Below are 15,051 nucleotides of genomic sequence, written 5' to 3' on the forward strand. Positions count from 1 at the left end.
TACTAATCTATCTATCAATATAGATATAGATAGATATAGAAAATCTTACTAATTTGTGCTACTGGTAATATGACATCAGTGAAAAGTTCCTATTGTTTAAATCACCTAATTCAATGATTTTATTTCTTAAAACCAGGTTACGGGATTTTTTTCTTTCCTTTTTGGACAAGATACGAAGTGTTTTATGCCATGAATAACCCTGCCTTCACAAAATATATTTTCAATGAACTAAAAAGTAAAAAGACCAACTCCTTTACCAAGTCATTTCTTGTGGCACATTACTTTGGCAATGGTAATTAACAGTTAAATCCCCTATTGAGGCCCTTATCACTTGATTTTCCATCCCTTATGGATCCACCCACTGCCTTTACACATGGAATTATCCACAGATTGACATTTTGAATAAAGATGTAAAATATGTAAAAGCATTAATAACGTTAAACAAATAAAAGTGAAACTAGGCAGAAGAAAGGTTTCATTCAATTGCTTCCCTATCTGTTTGTAATAAATCTCACAAGTTCTATTTTGTCCGAATTAAGACATCGTGGGTAAAATTCTCAATTCCACTCCAAGCACAGTTTATTAAGTCCAACCGCTTCCCTTCTCTGGCTCTAACACTCCTGAATTACAACACTTACTGTCAGATGCCAAATATCCAGAGACATTCCCTACTTCCTTGCGCTTACAGAATTATTTATAATACCCAATCCCAGGAAACCCATGAAATTTAGCTAACCCCACTCTGCTTGCCATATATAAGCTGCTTTCTACAGTTCCAGCTTGAAGTTACCCTTTTCCTGGGTGCAATGCCCTGTGTGGCCCTGTGTGGCCCTGTGTGGCAACCTGTTTTCTTTTGGAGCTTTAAGTAATAAAAAGTTCTTTCATCTCTAGGTATCATTGTGTTGTGCCCTGCCATCATCGGAGCCTAACAAATACTGAAACATGTTGGAATATTGTTATTATTATAAGAATAATTTAAAATAAAATCTGTAGGAAAGAAAACAAGAATTAAACTTGCTTTTAAAGACTAAAATGAAACAGACATCTTTAAAATTGATCCCTGGTTATAGATAAGTTCTCCATAATCTGGTCCCTGGCACAACTCTGCTAAGTCAAATGTTGGGGTAAAAAAAACTCTTGACAATTTATTCTGCAATTTCAAGCAGCTCTCCAAGGAAAAGGTTGTAGAAGCTGACAAGGCTGCCACAGCATGGATTTTTCCACTCTTGCTCTGTGGGGGCTAATGAGCCCTAGCAGTAAAGGCGTATTTGCACACATTAGCCTCCTGGGCTTTGGCTTCCCAACAACAGTGATCCACAATACTCTTACCCCAGGTGATAACACATTCTTCAGTCCTTCTTCCTCCAGGAAGCCTGGGCTTCAGGTATAGGCACACACACACCATGGCTTCCTCATTCCCACCATCTTAGAAGACTCCAACAGAGCTCTAAGCTTCACAGTCCTCACCAGTTTCTCAATTCTTCTACAGAAGAAAGCCAGTTTTGGAGTAGACAGATAAGGGGCTCCTTTTTTGGCAAGAAATTGCCCCTATTTTGACCTTCGGTGAGGAAAAGGATGGGGAAGCTAAGGCGGCCTTTCCCTCCAAACTTGTGGTGTTACAGCAAATACTTGGCACCCAGGAAGAGACAAGCCACACACACTCAGGGAATCAGAAAAGACTGTTTATTGTGCACCGGTGCTGGCCCAGCAGAGTCACCTCCAAAGGCTGGGCCCCAAACCATGGCATCGGCCTCCTTTTATGGCTGGGATGGTAAGGGGTTGAGAGACAAAAGATAAAGGGGAGGGGGCCCTTATCAATGGTGCTACATGGGTAGTTAGTGGAGGCAGGAGGCAAACAAGATTACAGAAGCCAAAAGTATGCAAGGGGATTATCCAGCCTCAGGCATTTGGCTGGCCCCTTTTATCTTGTTTTTACTAGCTTTTCTTCTCAGTGGGGGACATAGACTTAGGTTTTATGCTCTTGCCTTCCCTCACCTGAGGGCCCCTGGTCCAAGCTGACTCACCAGACTCCTCCTCTGTGTCTCCATGGGCAAAGTCTTCCAGCTCTAGGCCACCATGGAGGCTCCTTGACAGAGGACTCCAATATTCTGCTGTTGGTCTTTAGCTCTCCCTTGGCATACAGTTAAGCTCTCATCTGCAAGGTGTCACCAATGACACCTACAAATACATTCTCCTGATCATTTCACTTGGAAGGCAATGCAGCCACAGTTGCTTCTCCGAGTTTCTCTAAGTCAGTTCTCCTTTTGCAATAGTATTAGATAACTATGCATCCCATGCTGGCATATTCAACAACAAAACTGAACAGATCTAAAAGGGGTGAAGCCAAGATCATTGGCTTAGTGTAAACACTGGGTAACCAACAGCAGCAGCACAGCACACATCATATGGGAGTGGGGTGGAAGGAGGGTGGAAGAGAAAACAGTCCAAAGAATCAGAAAGGAGCAACACAGGTAAGCAAGAACAGAGGTTGGACAATAGAACCTAAACAAAACAAAATAACTATAGGTCTATAACTATATGCCATGCAACATGGAGAAAATCTTTGGTTGCTAGTAAAATGCTCTCACTGGGACTTTGGTGAATTATTTCAATATTGTATAAAGCCAGCTGCTTTTGGATAAAAAGGTGTATGGTAAAACCAGATCACCAATTCCATGTGGTCTATAAAACAATTTTCTTGCTTGGAACTAATATCGAGCAAGATACTGATACTATTACATTGTATAAAACATTCAGTAAGACCACAGATGATGGTGTGTTGAGGAGGATGACAGGCAGTGAAAGAAAAACCAAGTACAGAATAAATATTTGTACCAGACAGGATATATTCCAATCTCTATGATGATGTAAGGAGTCCAATATACTCAGCTGACTGACCTACTCTATAGAATTTAGAAGTTCTTTTAAAGACACTCATATTGATAACATTCTCCTGATCTAAATTTATATTTTCCCTCCTTGGTAGACTCTTCAGAATCCTTTCCCAAGTATATTACCCGAAGGATGAGATACAAATAAGTGAGTAACTCTAGTTCTTTTTTTCATATAACACTCTACTACAGGATATAACCTTATAACCATACTTCCTCGGAGTGGGATCCACTATAGTTTTATGTTTGGAAAAAGTAGGAAATATCAGGACATGGGGAGAACTAAGATTTCCTTGCAAGGTGACCCATCAGCATCCTCAAGCAAGGCAAAAATAACCTCATCACACAAGGGAAGAGGGACTGTTCAGTCTGCCAAGGAAGGTTCATTTGGGTTTGGGGTTGGAAGGGCTTCAATCATCTAAGGCCTCCAATAATACAGCCCTGATAATGAAATGAGACATTGACTCACAAACCTGGTTTAAATAAGAACTTCAACAAAGTCATAGGTTGTTTTTGCTTTGTTTTGTTTTGTTTTGTTTTGTTTTGTTTTATCTCCAAGCAGGTAAATGTGAGAGTCAATGTTTCTCTTAAGATTGAAGGAGAGGGGCACCTGGGTGGCTCAGTCAGTTAGGCGTCCAACTTCAGGGCTCAGGTCATGATCTCACATTGTGTGGGTTCAAGCCCCACATAAGGCTCTGTGCTGACAGTGCAGAGCCTGGAGCCTGCTTTGGATTCTGGGTCTCCCTCTCTCTCTGCCCCTCCCATCCTCACACTCTGTCTCTCTCTCTCGCTCTCTCCCTCTCAAAAAATAAACATTAAAAACAAATCTTAAAAAAAGATTGGAGAAAACTCAAAAGCATGCACCTTAAAGAAAAGAGCTATTTATTTAAATGGTACTGACAGGGGAAGAAATATTATGAAGGACAGCCAATCACAATTACAGATCTTTTTTGAGTAGAAGGTAAATTTCTCTTGTCCTGACCACCATCTCTGAAGTCCAGGTGTCTTTCAGAATCCTTCATTTGAAATTGCCAGTACAGGGCTGCCTGGGAGGCTCAGTTGGTTAAGCATCTGACTTCGGCTCAGGTCATGATCTTGTAGTTCAAGCCCCATGTTGGGCTCTGTGCTGACAGCTCAGAGCCTGGAGCATGCTTTGGATTCTGTGTCTCCCTCTCTCTCTGGCCCTCCCCTGCTCGCTCTCTCTGTCTCTCTCTCTCTCTCTCTCTCTTTCTCTCTCTCTCTCAAAAATAAATAAACATTAAAAAGTTTAAAATTCCCAGTACATGGACAATTTATGAATCACACTAGTTTCTGTTTTTCTGCAGCTATTTTCTACTCCTCACCATAATGAGATTTCTCCTACTGAGAGTTAGGAAGTTTTCAAAGCCAAGTATTGAGACAGAATTGGTTATCAACACAAAAAACAGCCAATCTTGAGAAGGTTTAAAGTTATGTGATGGAAAGGAAAATAGTAGAATAGGATTATAAGCAAATGTAATATTTGCAATGAAACTTTGTCTACAGCCATATGCCAATTCACTGTTTACCTTAACATCGACATAAAAGAAATCTGGTGAGGCTGTGAATGCAACTCATCATTGTAAGTAGGAAACCTACAGGGCCAAACTTGCAACCTGTTGTTCAACTACCTCAACCCTCTAGCTGAAATACGGATCTTGAGCTGATAGCTTAAAGATTTACAATGGTTATTTTTCATTAAACTGTTTATACTTCAGTCCTTCAAATTTTCAGACCCTTCCTACTACTGTTCTCCGGCAGCAACAACTTAGTCCCTCTTTCCCTGCCTTGAAATAGAAACTTTCTGTCATGAGTCAGGTATATTAGATGATTATTTGTATTTGTTTTTATTTTTATTTCCTAATATTTATTTATTTTTGAAGGAGAGAGAGAGATAGAGTGTGAGCAGGGGAGGGACAGAGAGAGAGATGGAGACCCACAATCCAAAAGCAGGCTCCAGGCTCTGAGCTGTCAGCACAGAGCCTCATGCAGGGCTCGAACCCATGTACCGTGAGATCATGACCTGAGCTGAAGTCAGACACTTAGCCAACTGAGCTACCCAGGTGCCCCGAGATGATTATTTAATGAACTATGTAAACACTGCCCCCCCGCCCCGCCGGGGCTGAAAAATTATCATCCCTAAATACTAACTGGATTGTTATTGCTTTCAATCCCAATTAGGCCAGATAATCAAGCCCAGATTTCCCGCCACACATCACCATGTCTGTAAATGACAGGTACCTACTTTACACACATTGTACTAAAGTCTCAAACAGTTTAGGCCCTTGGCTGCAGCCAAGGTTAGCTTTGCAAAAAACAAATTTATCAGAGGAAAAATTGAGTAGTTCACAGAATCCACAGAAAATTTAGAGAACCAGAGTCAGAAAATGGGTAGGAACCAAGGGAAGTCAGTCAGTCAGAACTCCATCTGGAATCACACCACAGAGACAGTCTTGGGTGGGTGCTGGTACTCAACACTGAACAACATAAATGGCATTGTCACTGGATTCCTAAAGAAGCACATGATAGCATGATAAAGGGAAAAGGAAAAAAGACAATGGATCAAGGCAGCATCAGATAAGTGCAGAAGCACACCCATGAACACACATTGCTGCTGTAGAAAAAGACAATAGAAAATTGGGCATTGACAGAGATAATGATCAAAACCCCTTACCACTCATCAGATTTTCTTCTTATAACCTCAGGATTCCACGAGTTTGCTTAGGGTCAAGCGGCTAATGTAAAGCTGAACCAAAGTAAACTACACTGACAATTTCCAGCATTGTATAGAAAGCTACTGACGACAATGAACTTACTCTGAGCAGGTCCCAACCCATCTTCTTCATGTATTTTGAAGAGATGGCCTCCGGGCATTGGTCTAATACCTTCTAAACTAGTGACCTTCAAACTTTTCTATTGCAATGCATGAAAAATATGCATTTTTAAATATAATTCAGTAGGCACTAAAATGTATGTGTGTGGGGCACCTGGAAGACTCAGTCGGTCAAGCATCTGACTTCGGCTCAGGTCATGATCTCACCATTCCTGAGTTTGGGTCCCGCGTCAGGCTCTGTGCTGACAACCCAGAGCTTGGAGCCTGTTTCAGATTCTGTGTCTCCCTCCTTCTCTCTCTCTCTCTCTCTGCCCCTCCCCTGCTTGCGCTCTGTCGCTCTCAATCTGAAAAATAAATATATAAAAAATACATACATACATCATACGTACATACATACATACATACATACATAAAGTGTGTGTGTGTGGGGGGTCTATGGGTACATTCTATATGCAGGACACTGATATTTTCTGTTTTATTTTATCACATTTCTTTAAAATGCTGCTTGTGGCCGGCCCACAACATTAATCTCATGACCCACTATGGATTACAAACCACCATATGGAAACCATTAGTCTTTTTACAGAAAATTTCCAATGACTACTACATGCTGTTATAGAAGTACGTGCAAATACATGTGAGAACCCCCATTTTGTCCTCATCCTTGGGAATTCAGTGTTTTCAGACACAAAGGACATCTTTGATATGAGCCACGGGGCTACAAAAATGTGTAGTTGCTGATGAAATATAAGTTCCACTAGCAAAGTTTCCCATTAAATTTCAGAAATGGGGTTTAAGGAGTGCACGCCTCATGTTGAGCACTGGGTGATGTGTGAAATTGTTGAATCACGATATTGTACACCTGAAACTAATATAACACTGTATATTAACTAATTGGAATTAAAATGAAAAATTCAGATAACATCGTCTGTTTTGTATACTGCAACTGTCATTTGGTACCGATGGGAGGGAACTCACAAGAAAAGAGTACATATGATTTCTTGTATGGTTGGTATCCTGTGCAGAGCTGTGCTTGGGCTGGGGTACAGCTGAATGCCATACTTTGTGGGGTTTAGCCAAGGGGCCCCATTTCCCTACTGTGTTCCCATTTCATGAGGGAAGTGTGAGGTTTGCATTACACATGGTGGAGAATAAATACTGTGACATTAAGCATCAAGCAGGTTAAGCTTAAATGTCAGCACTTCAGGAGCCTCTGGGAAATGCCACTCCCAGAGTCTGTGAACATTGAGCTTCAGTCCTGTAGGGATTTAAGCTTGTTCTCAGATTCTCTTGGTTGGATGAAAGGAAACCTCTGGTCTTATGGGAAGTTGCCGCCCTTCTCTAGAAAGAGGGGCTGCTGTCAGTTCCAGCTGTGGCTCCTTGTTCAGCAGCCACAGACAGTTCCTGAGTCACCTAAGAGGACATTTTTCTTCTCTCTACAATGTCTTTTATACTTTCTGCTGTGTCCAGTATTTCACAAAAGCTACCTTACAACTTACCTCCATCCAAGTCCAAATATGGGCTTCTAAATCCATTCAGTTGACCACGGCTTAAATTCCACAGGAGCAAACAGGAAGTTAAATATTGGCATCAGGTTGGAGCCTACGCCTTGAAGTTGGAGGGGAGCAATTTAGAAATCAACAAAACTCAGGTTCTCATGACCCATAGCCACCCAGGCATTGGATGACATTAATTTTGTCGTCTGCTAATTAGGCGTTAGAATGAGAAGTCACTGTCTCTCACTCTTTTTAAATCACTTCCTGAGGCCACTGCAATAGGAATAAGGATTAGGAGAGTAAGAAAGTAAAATTTGGTAATGATAGTGCCTGCTGAGAAAAAAATTACACATATATGCATATATATTAAAGAATGGGGATTATGACTGCTCTCACTTAAAAAAGAACCACAACTGTTTTCAACTGCTTCACACACATGCGCGCGGGCATGCAAACACACACACACACACACACACACACACACACACACACACCCCTTTCCCAATTCAAGGTATTTCTTTAAGTTAAGCCCAGTTGGATGGAATATATGAGTCACCTTAAAAATACATTCTAATTTAGTTACAAAAAGCTATTTGCTGGTCAATGTCCTCTTCCTCTCCTTCCTTTCCATAGACTACCTGAAACATTCAACTGACATGTTATATGGAAGCAAATAAGAAAGGAAATCATGCACACAACCTACTATGTACATAACGAGAGTTTATTATTCTATGGGCTTTATCAACATAACGTTGCTATCAAAATCATCTCTTGCCTAGGAAGACAAAAGTTGAAAATAACATTACTGTCCCTTCCAGGAACTAACTGAAAGATCCATCAACTCTTCAGTAAAAAGTGCCAAATGACACTTTTCAACCATAAGGAATTTGAAACTTTCGACTTAATATTCTTGCCTTGCTGTGTCCACCAAGCCTACACCATTTTAGCCCTATTTTTACTCAGTCTTCATCACAACCTCCCCCAACGTTGAAAGAATTGTTCTACTCCGACTTCACAATTTGAATACGTATCTCTCCTGTCCGGCCACCTCAAAGACTCTGCTAAGACCCTGTCCAGGTAGTGTTTTCCCTGACAGAGTTATCCAGTAAAGTCAGCTTTATTATCAAGTTGTTTGATTTTTGGAAAGCACAGTACATGACAAGCATAGTCACCATTACTGAACGTAATGAACCAGTGGACTGAGCTTAAACCCCAGGACCAATATCGATAGAAACTTCTGAAATGTGCACTGATTGAAGGACCACAGGTACTTAGAGAAATCAGTTACCAAACCACAGGTTTAAATGTGCAGTAACACAAGCAAAAAAGGTAAAGAAAACAGTTGTTAATGTATTTATTATACAGAGGAGAGCAAATTCACTCAAGTATGACAGCAAACCCAGAAGCATGGAAGGGAATGATTGATCAAAGCATGTATAAAAATAGTATTAAAGTACTTAGTATCTATTTTTGTTACAGATATCTTTCTGAGAAACATTCAGCACTAACGGTGACTTGTAACTGTCTGTCCCCAAAGTATGTGGTTGCAAAAGAGAGCTCGGGCAGGAGGAAAAAGGCCACTCTTCAAGCACCATGTCGGGTACTCTGCGGACACTGCCTTCCCACGCCTTGGCTGCAGGCGTGGGAAGAAGTCCACGAACATTGCATACACCCACGCCAGTACGCATACACCCAGTCAGTACGCACATATCCACGTCAGTACGCACACACGTTGTACCAGGCCTTTCCTGCGCATGCCCATTGTTAAGAAAGACCGTTGCTGAGCACGCGCCCTGCTGCCCACGCGTCCTGTGAGCAGAGCTGAGGAAGAAGTGGCGTGGAGTGGTGTGGGCGGTGTCGTGGTCTTTCTGGCTGCCTGCCCTCAACCGGTAGGTCCACAAATCAGTCCTTCCAGGACTTTAAGTGTGAGTGACTGTGAGGAGAGTGCCAGTGGGCCTCGGGCGGGTCGGGACGGTAGATCTGTGGCCTCGGAGGAGGAAGTTGCCAGGAGTTAGCGTTCTTCTCCTCACAGGCGTCGCGGCCGCCATGGCCCTCGTCCTCGTGGTGGTGGGACGGGGACAAGTGAGGACAGCTGGCGGCCGAGGACGGGGGAGGTGAAGACAGGGTGGGTCTTGGGGGCGTTCTTTGAGGTATCTGAGTCCTGCAAGCACCTGGAACTGCCGGCGGAGCACTGAAGCCAGAGTCCTCAGTGGGACCCTGGGTGGGAGGCGGGCCAGGCGGTACAGAACAGGTCTGGAACGGGTGCCTGTGGGCGGGGGTGGGGAGCGGTCAGTAGGTTAAGTGGCTGACGCTGGATCTCAGGTCAGGTCTAGATCTCAGGGTGGTGAGTTCGAGCCCCACCTGGGCTCCAGGATGGCCGTGAAGTCTACTTAAAACAAAAAACAAAAAACGGTGCATGGGGCTGGAAACGGGGAACGGTGTGGGGTTGGAGCTGCGTCCCGGAGATTTGTATCGCACTGTGCAGGGTGTCAAGGGAGGAGCCGGCTCACTGGTCAGTATCGAAACTAGACACCTTGAGCCCTTGTGGTGGGAAGACAGCCATAGGCAGTACGCAAACGATTAAGACTTCTCTGTGTTCCAAGGAAACCTTATTTAAGAGGGTAAAATGGGCCCAGTAACTGGGAATGTGAAAACAATAGCGACTCAGGTTTAAATATCCAGCATTGTTTTCTCACATGCCTTTATGATGGGGAATCTAGCTGTGAAACTAAGCCTCGCGTTTTCTCCTGTCCTTAAGGTGATTTGACTGCCAGTTTGGCCGATGTGAATGATCTTGCAGCCCGTTTATTTGGTGTGACCACAGCATGTACACTATCCTTACGCAAGGTTGATTTTGAAAGTATTTTCAAAGTAAAAAAAAATTAAAATGTTACGCCTTGGAGGTGGTGTACCTAGCCTTTAGAATACATTTTCCAAATACTGATATTCTACTTTCAGGGTGAAAAATGAGTGGGCGTGTGAGAACAAGATCTAAATCTAAACAAAGAAAGGATGATGGCAAGGCTAACCAGCCAGCTGCACCTGTGGCTGTGAGTACTTCAGCAATTGATGTTCTACACCATCAGTTTATTTCTCTGAAAATTTTGTTGACCTACAAACGTACAGATACAGTGATAAAAGTTTCTTTGCTGGGAAGGGGCAGGAAACATTGAACCAGAAGGATTCCATACTTGTGTTCCCTGGGTAAATATACCCTATGACTCCTTTCTCATGCTTACTAACAACAAGTTGTACGTATCCATCCCAGCATAGTTTAAAATAGCCTCCAGAGTGCTTGTGGGTACCTCTTCCGGGTAGCTACTCTGTGGGAAGAGTAACTCTTTTTTAATTTAAATTTTACTTAGCGTACAGTGCAATATTGGCTTCAGGAGTAGACTTCGGTGATTCATCACTTACGTACAACACCCAGCGCTCATCACAAGTGCCCTCCTTATCACCTGTCACCCATCTGTGCCATCCTCCACCCACCTACCTCCATCAAGCCTCACTTTGTTCTCTATCCTTAAGAGTCTCTTGTGATTTGTTTCCCCCTCTCCTTTATTTTTACTTCCCTTCCCATATGTTCCTCTGTTTTATTATTAAATTCCACATATGAGTGAAATCATAGGGTACTTGTTTTTCTCTGATTGACTTCTTTCACTTAGCATAATACATTCTAGCCCCATCCACATTGTTGCAAATGGCAAGATTTTAATACCTTTTGATGACTAATATTCCATTATATGTATGTGTATATAAATGGCCATATAACTTTTAGGAATACAATATAGAATTATATTTTATAAGTGTTTTTATACTTATTTATTATTTGATATAAAATGCGTAACATAGGTTTATATTATTGGCATGCATTAATGCAACTTTTTGTTCACACACACACGCACACCCTAGGCCCAGCAGCCCAGTGATGAGCAGCCTCAACAAAAGGAGGCACCCACTGAGTGTCAGGATATTATGCCGGAGCGAGAGAAAGCAGTTGAAGAAGCACCTCTGGATGAAGGTGAAGGGAAAGGGAAAAAGAATGCTTATGGGGGCACAGGGTATATTTTTGCATCACGCATTATGACGTAACAGGACAAAACAAAACCTTAGAAGAGAATCTCAGCCATTTCCCGAAAATTGTTTCAAAATGTGAATAGAGTATAGTTTACAGCTGTATTCACTCTAACGAATTTCCCCTTTTTCTTCAAGATTTAATCTGCTTGAACATGCAGTCTGTTCTAAATCAGAGGAAACTGTTTACTACAAAAGTATACATTTTTTCACTAGTTGAATTTGTTCTTCTTAGAACATTTTTGCGTGGCCTTTTCCTTCCCTGCATCAAAAGTGTAAGCTGGTTTTAACAGTGTGTGCAGAGTGCCAAGTCAGCATATCTTATAACATCAGGAATAAAGAAGATTTGCATAGGGATGGTAGCCTCATTTTATAAATAAGAAAACTAAGGTTCAGGGATTGTGGCTTGCCAAAGACTGCTTGACACATGGAGACATAACTCATATTTCATTACACGGTTTTTGTACTTCCTACCATCTGTGTTGTTATACCAAAATGTGAATGCTTTTGTATAAAATGCTTAATACTCAAATGTGTCTGTACTGTAAAATAGCGTAGTACAGGCACAGGAATAAATGAAGTTCAGTGGAGCAAGAGATAGACTCCAGAAAAAGGCTCGAGGAATGAGAGCCACCATTTCCTTTGCTTAATCATTTGATATGGTACATTTGGGAAACGCTGTATAATTTGGGAGACTGGCATATAGGTAAACTATATTAGTGTGATTTTTAAGTGGCTTTAGGAGGTGTTTAACAACTTATGATTAGGAAAATCAAAAGTATCTTAAAATGATCATGAAACGGAAATTACCAGCTTCCAAAGAAAGTATTTTCATCAAATACTTGTATGGAATTATTGACATCATTCAGGCCATGGATTATTTTAGGAATTCGCTGGTAAGAGGTTTCTACGATAGGACTGATGACAAAGTCCATTAATTTCTTTCCACCCTGCTCCCTTTATTCTCACTGTAAGACAGAAGTTTGACTATAAGTCACTAATATTTTGCTGTTATTTTTGATACTTGGTTCTCTGCATGATTCATTTATCATAAGTTATAGAGAGAGACTTTGCCCCTAAATCTAACTAGTTAAATTTCACAAAATAGCTTTCAGGTTGCTCCAATAGGAGATGTATGTCACTAGTGTAGGATTTGTCATAGGCCCACAAATGCACTCAGCTAATTGTTCAGGAAATTAAATTTTAATTTTCATTAAAATCCTATCCATGGTGCAGGGTGCCTGGGTGGTTCACTCAGTCAGGTGTCACACTCTAGATTTTGCCTCAGGTCATGATATCAGGGTTCGTGAGCTTGAGCCCCGCATCCAGCTGTGCACTTAGGAGTGCAGAGCCTGTTTGTGATACTCTTCATTCTCCCTCTGTGTGCCCCTCCCCTGATCATTCTCTCTCTAAATAAATAAATAAACTTAAAAAAAATCCTGTGCATGGTGTACATTTAAGATTTCTTAGCTGATGCTCTCTATTCTTAGTACACTGTGGTAATATAATGCAAATGTAGATTTAGTGTGGTTTCTCTTTAGATTGTTATTTGAAATAAGGTTTCATATTACAGGAAAACAAAGATGGGAAGTCCATCTTTCCATCGCTTTTTTTGTTACCCTAAGTCTACAGGCTTGTATTTCATATAATGGCAAGAATACATATTATCACTTCTTTCTTTATATTTTATGTTTACTCCTTAAGTTGATTATCATCTTTTTTTTTTTTTTTTTTTTTTTTTTTTTCTCGGTAAGGCCCTGACCTGGAATCTGGTATCCAGGAACTGCCTGTGCCAAAGACTGGGGGCAAAAGTGAAGATGACAGTGATGTGAAGGGGGCGGATGTCCCAACACTGGAGCCCGTGAAGATGCCTGAAGCAGATATGTTATCCATTGAGAATGCAAAGTATGCAGATATTTTCCTGAATATTATATCTTTACTTATGTAGATATGACTTTATTGATACTTTAATGACAGAGTTTACACATAAAGGTAGCTTTCATAAGTAGTTCAGACCCTAATTTCCTGACTGCCTGACTTATACCCTATCAGATATAGACTTAAATTGGGTCAGAGCCTTCTTAAATAATAAAAAATGAAACCATTCCCTTTTTTATAAAGTGTAAATACTGGGGCGCCTGGGTGGCTCAGTCAGTTAAGCATCTGACTCTTGATTTGGCTCAGGTCATGGACTCACAGTTTGTGAGATTGAGCCCCACGTTGGGCTCTGTGCGGACAGCATGGAGCCTGCTTGGGACTCTCTCTCTTCCTCTCTCTCTGTCCCTCTCCCATTTGTGCTCTCTCTCTCTCACTCTCTCAAAATAAGGAAATAGACTTTAAAAAATAAATAAAATACACTGTAAATACTTTAACCGATGGCTACTTAAATTCAGAATCTTCTATAATTTCCTCTTTTAAAAACCACAGAATGGATTTGGAGTAAATACCAGTTTGTATGAAATATGCTGAGGCACTGAAGTAGGTTCTAATACCAGCTCTAACATAAGTTGTGTGATTCTGGGAGGATCCCTTCACTTCTGAATGCATCTTGGCTCATATATTTAGTGATTTCAAACCAGATATATTGCAATCAGTTTTTATTGCTGATTTTTGTATTCTGTGGTTCTATTGGATAATATACATGGAATACAAAAATCTTCCATTTTGTATGATTTATTTGTCATCAGATAACATCTTTGGTCAAATTTTAACATCTGAGTTGAGATTTCATTGCTACTGAGAACAAGAAAACACACTGCTTGATGTTGGTTTTTCTCTATGGAGACCTGGATACCTGTTCTTAAATTTTGTCAGACTCTAAATTATTGTGGCTCTTACAGAACACGTGCATTTTGAAACCTTTCCCCAATGAAGGCTCAAATGACTGAGTGATAAAATGGCAAGAGATAGTCTAGTTTCTAGTTTCTGCACTCTCCCTACATCAAGTAGGGTGCAAGCATGGGTGTTATATGTAAGCGATGAATCCCTAAATTCTACTCCTGAAACCAGTGCGACACTAGATGTTAACTAACTTGAATCTAAACACAAAGATACAAAAATGAAACTACCTTTTAATAGGTTTATTTCATTTTATCTGTTCTGAACCTGAAGTGTTTTTTTCTTTTCTTGTACCTATAGGAAGTGTGGTGTGTTCCAAAAATGTTGGTAAAGCATACGCTTGGAATTCTATCTTATAAAATAAAAACTATAGTGTCCTCTGTATATCATTAATTTAATGTAAATAAATTCTGCTGAGTAATGTTTCCAACTCTGTGTCTGTCTTACAGGTGAAGGACAACCGAAAGTGTAAGCAAGAAGAAGCTGAAACCATGCAAACTGCTCTCATGTAGGAAGGACACTTCACTGTTAAAAATCCCTCAATAAAATCTTACAACTTTCTCCAAAGACTCTTTTCAAACCTTTGTTAAACTTACTCTAAGTATTAGATGCTATTGAAAATTGTGTCATTTTTTGAAATTTTGTATTCTGATTGAGCTGGTAAGTGCAGATATATCTGTACATCAGTACTCTCTCCAGAAGCCTTGCTGCATAGGATTTAATGCCAGAGGTGTATGTCAACATCCATTATGAGCTTCAACATACACAATTCTATCATCTTTGAATACTAACAGTTTGTTCCTGCTGTTTTAAACATTATCCCCCCTCTTTGTTTTCTCATTTCACAATATTGGACAGACCCACCCAGTACAGTGTTGGGAAGTATTGGTAAATAATGGAC

General features: G+C 40.8%; 1 protein-coding gene across 1 annotated transcript; it reads left to right on the forward strand.

The window, feature by feature from the left end:
- Positions 1–9,008: 9,008 nt before the first annotated feature.
- On the forward strand, positions 9,009–14,711 carry LOC145713590 (P antigen family member 3-like). Its single transcript, XM_081792452.1, has 5 exons — positions 9,009–9,127; positions 10,197–10,288; positions 11,151–11,259; positions 13,067–13,217; positions 14,600–14,711. Exons 2-5 carry the CDS (start codon positions 10,205–10,207, stop codon positions 14,601–14,603), a joined length of 348 nt encoding a protein of 115 aa, XP_081648578.1. The 5' UTR covers positions 9,009–9,127; positions 10,197–10,204; the 3' UTR covers positions 14,604–14,711.
- Positions 14,712–15,051: the final 340 nt, after the last annotated feature.

The sequence above is a fragment of the Panthera onca genome, chromosome X (genome assembly GCF_046562875.1).
Source record: "Panthera onca isolate mPanOnc1 chromosome X, mPanOnc1 haplotype 2, whole genome shotgun sequence".
In the NCBI taxonomy this organism is placed as follows: Eukaryota; Metazoa; Chordata; class Mammalia; order Carnivora; family Felidae; genus Panthera; species Panthera onca.